Source organism: Vicugna pacos, chromosome 13 (assembly GCF_048564905.1).
Source record: "Vicugna pacos chromosome 13, VicPac4, whole genome shotgun sequence".
Classification (NCBI taxonomy): domain Eukaryota; kingdom Metazoa; phylum Chordata; class Mammalia; order Artiodactyla; family Camelidae; genus Vicugna; species Vicugna pacos.
The window spans coordinates 38,759,385-38,768,268 of NC_132999.1; the positions used below are offsets into that span (position 1 = coordinate 38,759,385).

At 40.2% G+C, this 8,884-nt stretch overlaps 1 protein-coding gene across 1 annotated transcript; it reads right to left on the minus strand.

Annotated features, from left to right (window-relative positions):
- Positions 1 to 262: 262 nt before the first annotated feature.
- TMCO2 (transmembrane and coiled-coil domains 2) lies at positions 263 to 3,003 on the minus strand. Its single transcript, XM_006215861.3, has 2 exons — positions 2,682 to 3,003; positions 263 to 665 (listed from the first exon to the last, which is right to left on the minus strand). The coding sequence occupies exons 1-2, from the start codon at positions 2,919 to 2,921 to the stop codon at positions 351 to 353; spliced, it is 555 nt and encodes a 184-aa protein (XP_006215923.2). The 5' UTR covers positions 2,922 to 3,003; the 3' UTR covers positions 263 to 350.
- Positions 3,004 to 8,884: the final 5,881 nt, after the last annotated feature.

Sequence of the window (8,884 nt, forward strand, 5' to 3'; positions counted from 1 at the left end):
CCCTTAATAGCACTTTATTGCTGCTTTTATTGTGTCTAATGCAACCTCTGCAGCACAGAGTTCAAGATCACGTCTGCAACCACTCACCCTTCTTTTCCCACTCCCACGGGTTCCTTTTCTACGTGGCTGCTTCTGGTCTCCAGCCTGCCAAGTGGGCATCACAGTCTCAGACATTTTTAACTACCACCATCCCCTACATGACCCCACCACAGACACAAGTGGAAGCTGGGCCCTGTTGAATAGAGAGCCAGTCCTGGCCAAGTAATTTCAATATAGTTTTCTACCTTTATTGATATACCACTGGACACATGAGGCGGGGAAAAGTGCTTTTCTGGAAAAGATTGGATCCATCACAGTTCAGATGTAGATGTAAACCCTGATGTAGGCAAGGGGCTCTGGCAGTACGAGCAGCTGCAGTAGGGCTCAGAGGAGCAGTCCCTCTTCGTGGCAGGTTTTTGGGAAATGATCATTTCCTCCAGGTCCTTCACTTTGTTTTCCACCGTCTGAAGTTTTTTCAGAATTTTCTCTTGCAGACCCAAGGATAGGAAGGTATTTTTGTCTTGAACTGGGAAACCAGTCCCTTCTGGGTTGACCAGCAAAGCCTGAAAAAATTCTGAGCCCTGCTTGTAAAGTCTGTAGAGTGTGACTGCAAACAACACTATTTTCTAAAATAAAACAACAGAAGTTGAACGTTACTTGTTTATTCATGTGATGTGACGCAGCTTACTGTAGATGCAAAACCAAACCCTAACAGTAACAATAATCCCTCATTCCTATGCCAAGCCTTGTGCTTAACAAAGCATCTTCACACCTATTTTGTCTTTTGATCTTCACCACAAAATGGAGTGGTAGGCAGGTCAGGATTATTTGCATTTAATTAATAAACTATAATAATAGACATCATTTGCTGAAAGTTTGCCACGTGCAAAGCACTGTGCTAGGAATTTCCTTGCTTATGCATGACCTATTTATGTAGGAACAAACAGAACTGGATAACCATTTAGATACCTTCCAGTTTGGACTCTGTCATTGTCCAAGGTCATATACTTGAAAATGGCAGAGCCAGGACTGGAATCCAGGAATTCTGACTTCCATGTATATTCTCTCAGGACACAGCAGTCTGAAAAACTAGGCATGGAAAAAAATGTTTTTAATGTGCTATGAGAGATTCCTGCCAGGATCAGGATAAGAAAAAACTTAAAAGCAATCATCTTTTTCCTTATAATAAGTACTACTATTATGTATTGAGTTTGTACATGCAGTATCTCCTATGCTCGTCACAAAAACCCCGAGGGAGGCACTATTAGCAAACCCATTTTACAGATAAGGAAACTGGGGCTGAGAAGCTAAGTGATGGTGCTCCGGTCACACAGCAAGTGGTGAAACCAGGAAGCCCCAGTAGTGTGACTCCAGAGCCTATTAACCACTCTGTTATACTACCTCTTTTTCTTGGCTGAGATGTCCGGAGGGCTGCGAATTCATCTTTCTGACTGCGTTACATAAACATTAACCAAACAAGAGCAGAGTCCAGAATTATAGCTAAGAGTTTGGTGTTTTGCCTTATACTCTTAGCTAATTGAAATGCATATATGTGAATATGTTGACACACAGATCCGTTAGGGATTTAGTTCAGCTGGACTATATTAAGTGAGATGTTTGGAGAAGAATTTAATTTGGAATCCTAAAAATTAGGTTCCAATCTGTTTTGCTGGCTTTGACAAGCTATGTCAACTTGAGTCGGTGGTAACTGAGCTCCCTCACCTACAAAATGGAGATGATAATCCCTGCCCTGCCTACCATACAGGGTTTTGAAAGGTTAAGCGAATGCAGGTGACTGATTTCTCAACAGTAGTGACATATGAAAATAAGTGAATGCTACAGAATGATCCAGTATTAACTCCCCGCAGCATTTACCAAGTAAGCCAGGCATTCTTTAAGAAAGCCCTCTTCAAATCCTACCTCCTTATATTTAGGCTGAACCTCAGTGTGCCTCAGTTTCCTTGATTATCATATGAAAATAACCTCTACCCATTTCACGGACTTGTTGGGGCTCTCAAAGCATTTTAACCATATGTAAATATAGTGTTATTATTGGTGATTAAACAGAAGTATGTAAAACCCTAAATATTTCTCATAATCCCAGGCAATTATATTCCTATCCCCCCAAACTCCTGTATATTCATGGAGCCCTATTTTGTTAAAGCAAGGAAATAATGAAAACATTACGATGACTAAATAAATATATGTGTCTCCTCATTAGTTACAGAGCAATGGCACAGTAAGAACAGGAAGGCAAAACCCAAGATCCCACTTATATGTGTGGTGCCTGTTCTATAAAAAGTACCCCCCACGGTGTCTGGCACATAGTCAGACACTCAAAGATGAATACATGATCAAATAAATTTAGGGATAAGGCTGCCTTCTCAGGTTATGAACTTCTTTGATCTATTTTATTATAAGACAAGCCAAAGAAAGATCCTTGAGAGAAAGAGCATTTTCATACCAAAATCCTAACTGGTGGAACTTTTTAAGGATAACCTAATTTCAACCAACTTCAGAGACAAGGGTTCACTCTTGCTCATCTGCATGATCTTAAAACTGGGTGGCAGCAATATAGGAGAGAATTAACCAAATTTCAGTTTATAAACTATTTAAATTTTTCCATAACAAAGGAGTATAACCTGAATTGACTGAACACTTCTTTTCCATAAGGCATATATTCCTATTCCCAACAAAATCAAAAAGGAAATCCCTAGGACAACTTGCACAGCCGGAGCAAGATTATCCAGTAGCCCCAGATTTGTTTGCTGAGGCGCACTAGTCTCTCCCAGAAGAATTGCTTGTAGATAATTCCATATCGAGCTCAGAGAGAGAGAATCTATGATGATGTTCCAGATAGAAGATGAAGATAAAGATGACATTTTTAATAAAATAGCAGCTCTGGGAACTACATATGCAGAGGTGTCAGGAAGCCAGATATGAGTTAGGGAGGGTGGTCTGGGAGTGTAGGTGTTCTGGAGCCATTGTGAGCTGTGCTTTGTGACGTCACTGTGCCAAAGGCCAGCTTGCTTCCCACTTACTCACTGACTCTTCTCACTCAAAACCTGCCAGGCCCTGGCCTGGGTTTTCAGTTCCGTCATACTGCTCTCTCTGACCTTTGGCAAGTCCTAGCTTTAGCACAGCCCTGGCCAACAGAACTTTCTGCAATAATGGAAATGTTCTGTATCTGTTCTGTCCAACATGGTAGCCACTTGTCACTTGCAATGTGGCTGAGGAACTGAATTTTACATTTTATTTCATTTTAATTAAACTTAAGTAGCCACATGTGGTGGCTACTGGCTACCCTCTTGGACAGTGTTATAGAACGTTTCCAACAATTCATGGAATGGACAGCAATTACTTTCACACTTCAACGGAGAAAACTGAGGTTAAGTGGAGATATGAGAAGATAGGATTTAAAGAGGGCTTTCCTAAAGAGCGAATAGTTTACTTGGTAAACGTGGAGGGAGGTTATCACTGGATCATTTTGTAGCATTCTCTTTTTCATAACGTCACTATTGTTTAGAAGTTGTGATCTTTGGGAAAGCTTTTGACATATTTGAGCCTCATTTTGCTCATCTGTTTACAGATAGGGATTCCACCTCCTTCACAAGATTTATATGAGGAACAAATGGTATAATTTCCTAAGTGCTTTGTAAACAGTAGCTTGCTGTGCCATTGCCTATGTGACATGTTATCAAACCCATTATTTGCTGACTGGTACCTGCTGACTAGTCAGCAAAGAGATATGAAAATATAAAATGTATGGTCTATTCCCCAAAAAGGTAGTTCACACACAAGAGTATAATATAAATTGTGAGATCAGTTACACAGACAGTAAGAATCCAAAAGAAGGTTTGCACTGAGAGGAGGGGAGGGGCATAGTAAGGAAGGAGATAAAGGGTCAATTATGACAAATAATTTTTAGAAAAATATTATCTAATGCTGTTTTGATTTGTTCATCTGATTGACTGAAAGAAAGAACATGGATAGGGTAGCCTGGTGGAGAAGGAATAACTGTTTTGTTCTTGCAGGAAGGGAAGGTATGGCAGGTGGCTTGAGGTGTCCAGGACACATCCAGAAAATGGAGTCAAGAATGCTGTTGGGGATTTAGTACCATGTCAGGGCGAAATGACCTGCTGATTTAGGAGTGACTACTATTGATGTTAAGTCCATAACTGCTAGTGACTGATCACAACCAGAATCTTTTCTAGAAAGGATGAAAGTTACTCAGGTAAGACTTGGGATTTTACTATAACAAGTTAAACATAGGTCAGAAACCATTAAAGCATGATAGCCGGAAACCTTTTGGAGAAAAATCTGGTTGTGACAACTAAATCATTACCCAAGACTTCCTGCACTAGATTAAATTCGCCTGTTACACGGAGCCTGCTACTTTACTTTCAAAGCACTTCACACAGTTAAGGTTATTTGTGCAATTTTTGGTTTAATATGTCTTTCCTAACTATTGTAAACTCAAGGAAGACAGGGATCATATCCATTTTACTGATGACTGTATCCCTGGTGCTTGGCACGTAGTGGGAACTAGAATATTTTTAAGTAAATAAAATTTCCCTAGAAGGTTTCCAAATACCTTTAAAACCTAAACTGTTCAATCAAGTTCCTACTACCATATTTATGTACTTGTTTCTATAGAAGCTTTACAGAATAGCTGTTAAGAGGATAGGCCTTTGAGAGTCTAATGGATCTGGGTTCAAATTTTGGCGGGACTATTCACTAACTCTGTTACCTTGGGCAAGTTACTTCACTGGTTAAGTGAGAGTCATACCTACCTTGTAGAGCTACTGTAATGAGAATTCAATAATTTATGTACAAGTATAGAAATAAGGACAACTATTATTTATAGTGACGTTTATGACCAAATGCAAAGTATTGTAAATCTCAATAGGATAAGGTCCCTCAAAGAGAATCTAGTCCGAAAGACCCATTTATTGTTTGACTCTACTCTTGGACACCTGAATACCTCCAACAATGAAGAATTTATCACTATAGAAGTTACAGCTCACCTTTAGATAAGTGTCATCCATCCATCCATCCATTCCTTCCTCCCTCCATCCCTTCCTCCCTCCCTCCCTCCTTTTCCACATTATGCCCTATTAGGACTTTTTGATTTACACACACTGCAACTTCTGATTTAAGCAACGCCTGCTTTCAAACCTTTAATAGGTTCTTCATTGTCTTGCAAACAAAATCCAAAATCTGGAACAGGGTAACAAGGCACGACCATACCTGGCTCCTGCTTACCGATCCAATCTTCTCTCCATCCCTTTTCCATTTATTCTCTCAACCCTAGCTTTCCTAGACTTGGCAGGTCACTAACACACCAAGCTGCTGCACCACAATGCCTGAGCGCATAATTGGATTATCCTAACTCCTGTTGTTTCTTCAGGTTTTAAACACTGCTTCCTTAAGGAAGCTTTTCCTGTCCTCTTTTTTGATTCCTTCACAGTAAGGGCTTCTTTTGTAGCACTTTTACGTAACTATTTGTAGTGTTTTGCTTAACATCTATCTTCCTGACAAGACTCTAATCTCCATGATGTAGGAAATTTACCATGTCATGTTCAGCACTCCTCCCCTCTTTGGCAGAAGGTTATGTGTTTAGTAAATATTTGGCTATAGCTTTCCTGTGCCTCTTGTCTTCTCTGTTCCAGGCTAAACCTGCCAAATACAGGTTGGCAGGTTTTTAAATTTCCTGACCATCCTGGTTACCTTCCTCAAAGTGGTTCAGGCCTTCAAATACAGTCGGTCACAGAATATATTTCTGCAAGTGTACATCAAGCAGGCCACAGCAGGGTGGGCCACTCCTTCCAGACTCGGCTTTACCTAACAGGAGGCTGTGCCCCTGCATTAGCAGTATAAAGCCACGAGGCATCAGTCTACCATGGGGGTGAAGAGGGGATTGAGCAACTTTTCTGACTTTTGTTAAGTTTCTTTCAGAAAGCAAGACTGATTTTTTCATAGGTCACATGTTATTCACACGAACAATATGAACCAGTTTCCCACCTCTTTCTCAAATGAGGAAATGTCAACACTGAACGTATGACTGGATTTGGATCTGCATGACCTGGCTTTTACCTACGCTTCAAACTTTATTTCCCACTGTTCACTTTCATGAAAAATACACTCAACTTAATTATAAAACTGTGGTATTTTTGGTACTTTAAATACCACCTGCAACTTTCCATCTTCCTTCCTTCACGTTAAGTTCCCCGCCCTGATATTTTTCCAGTCAGAAGAGACTGGAAACTGGGCCCCATCGCTACCTAGCATTTATCACCTAAGCACGACACTTCTTCCCTCTCTTAAGTTCTTATCTGTCAAATAACAAAACTAACAGTACTGACTTCCTGGTGTTATGAAAATTCAACAAGACAATTTTATGTAAAGTGCTTAAACAAAAGTGTAATTATCCTGAATTCTTGTAGCACTTCTCACTTTGTATTCCAAGAACTTTTCTGTGTCTATGAATCATCTGGAGATCTTACTAAAATGCAGATTTTGGTCCAGAAGGTGGGGAGTGGGGCCTGACATTCTACAACTCTAACAAGCACCTAGGTGATGTCCATGCTGCTGGCCCATGGCGACACCTTAAAATGTTAAAGCCACCTCAGCCATCATATTAAAGCTCCATGATGGCAGATGCCTGAACAATTTGTTGTTATTCTCACCTCCCAGAGCATCTGGGATTATCTTTAAATATGCATGTACTTAAGTATTTGGTTAATGACTGTCTTCCATTAACCATGTCCTTGGCAGTGCAGCTCAGAAGTAGGCAACCTGGGACTGAGAGGATAGGTTGGGGATGAGATCCCCAGGAAGGCTAATCAGAACCTTTCTTCTCCATCATTCCCACCTTCTCTTTCACACATGTGCTCATGAACATGGGGAAACAGGAAGCAAGAGAATTCTGGGTAAAAGGCAAGAATGAAAGTGTCTGGCATTCTTGATTTCTACCTATCACTTTAGGTAAGGCACAAACTCAATGCTTCCAGGTCTGTGTCAGGGTTTGGGGACAAGTCCCAAAGAGACATCAAGTAAAAATCATACTAGAAGCTTTGAAAATAACACCTTGACCTTCTCAAATATCATATAATCACACATGCTGTTTTTAAAATAAAAGCTTGTCTTCAATAGAAAAATGATCATAGGATCATCAAAGCAAACTTTCAATCGGGTTCTGAAAATTAGGGTTTGGTTCCACTGCAAATGAACTCACTTGATCCAGGGGGTAGTTGAATGGATAAAGCTGAGTGTTAAACAAATTAGCAGCTTTCTCTCGGTCTGGTCTAAAAATTGCTACTACGAGGAATTTAAAAAATGAAATCACTGGTTGTTTCTCATGCTTAGATCACAGAAAGGAGTATTTCAAAATGATCACCCACACCTCACTTCGTAAGTGAGGAAACTTAAGCCCACAGAAGTCAGCTCAAAATCCCACGGAGTCAGTAGTCACCTCAGCCTCCACGATGGTCCACTGTTTCTGCCACTTTTTCTTTCAACAGATTCTTATTTGAGAATCCTGTTACCTACTGGGATCTGAGCCCAGTAATGATTTGGGCTTGGTGGGTGCTTTAGACTCTTAAGGTGAGGAGGTGGCAGAATGAAATTCCTGAAGAGCTGTCAAAACAAGGTTTAAAGATCAGAGAAAAGGTCTTAAAATCCTAACCAAAGGCGTAAGAAAGGGATGCTAGGAGTGTTTGAGTCATTTCATTGCTAACTAACAGAAGTGGTTGAAAACTTCACAAGCAACCAAGAACAAAGCCACTGTATTTAAAAAAACACACTGCTTTCCCTGTCATTAGACATGGATGTCCCACAGTTCCCTGAAACTTAACACATCCAAGGACCAACTCACCTTGGCTTTCCACCCTCTTCCCCAAAACCCATTTCTTCCTTTTGAATTCTCATCTGAACTGGTTGCATCACTACTGAACCTTAAGTTTTCCTCATTTTTTTCACTCTCCAATGCCCAATAATCCTCTTAAATTTCTCAATTTCACCTATCTTCCCTCTGCTGCAGTTGTCAGTACAGACTCTCACCAAGTTTGCGTCAGTTACTTCAACAACCTTATTATCTACTGCTTCCATTCTCAGCCCCTCAAATTACACTCATTTCAAGTGATCTGTAGATTATTAATATGAATATTTTGTTTCAAATCCTCCAAAGGCTCTCAACTGCCTACAGGCTCAATCCAAAGTCCTCAGCGTCCCCAGTGCTCCCCGTTTACTGCCAGCCTATCAAATTATTTGTAGTTCCCCTGAATTTGCTATGCCCTTCACATCATGGTTGACATACCCTCTCTCTTCTACCTGGACAACTCCTGGACGTCCTCCTCTGGGAGCTACCTTTATTCTCAGAGCTAATTACTCTATCTCAGAGTTTTCTTTCCACAAAAACTTCAGTCATTCAAAAAGAAGCTTTGATCTGAATGGTTTGCTTAATAAGAAGCAAAAAACAAAACAAAACAAAAAAAAAAAACAAAAACAAAAACTACTGGGGTAAAACATAAGTGCACATTCCAGAAAATACAAGTGCAATTCCAGTTTATGTGTGGCATGAAAACTCATTATGAGTAAACAAGAAATGGGTGAAAAATTGTAATTTATTGAAACTCAACTCAAAAAATATAAGATGCTGTAGTGTACAATATATTACACAAAGCACCCTCAGGTGCACATTCAAGTCAAGTAAGAACTCCATATCCCTTTCCCTAGCCCTCCCACCCTGGGATCTTAGTATTGGTTCCATATACAATCATGCACACGTAATCTGAAAAAGGAAGCCCCAATATATTTTGATGTATTAATTAGCACCAAACAAGAG

Excerpts from the sequence above, each read along its gene's own strand:
- TMCO2 (XM_006215861.3), bottom strand. The coding sequence starts at position 2,921 with ATGTCATCTTTATCTTCATCTTCTATCTGGAACATCATCATAGATTCT. Across the intron at positions 666-2,681 it reads GAAGTGTTCAGTCAATTCAG|AAAATAGTGTTGTTTGCAGT; the intron begins GTTATACTCCTT and ends GTTTTATTTTAG.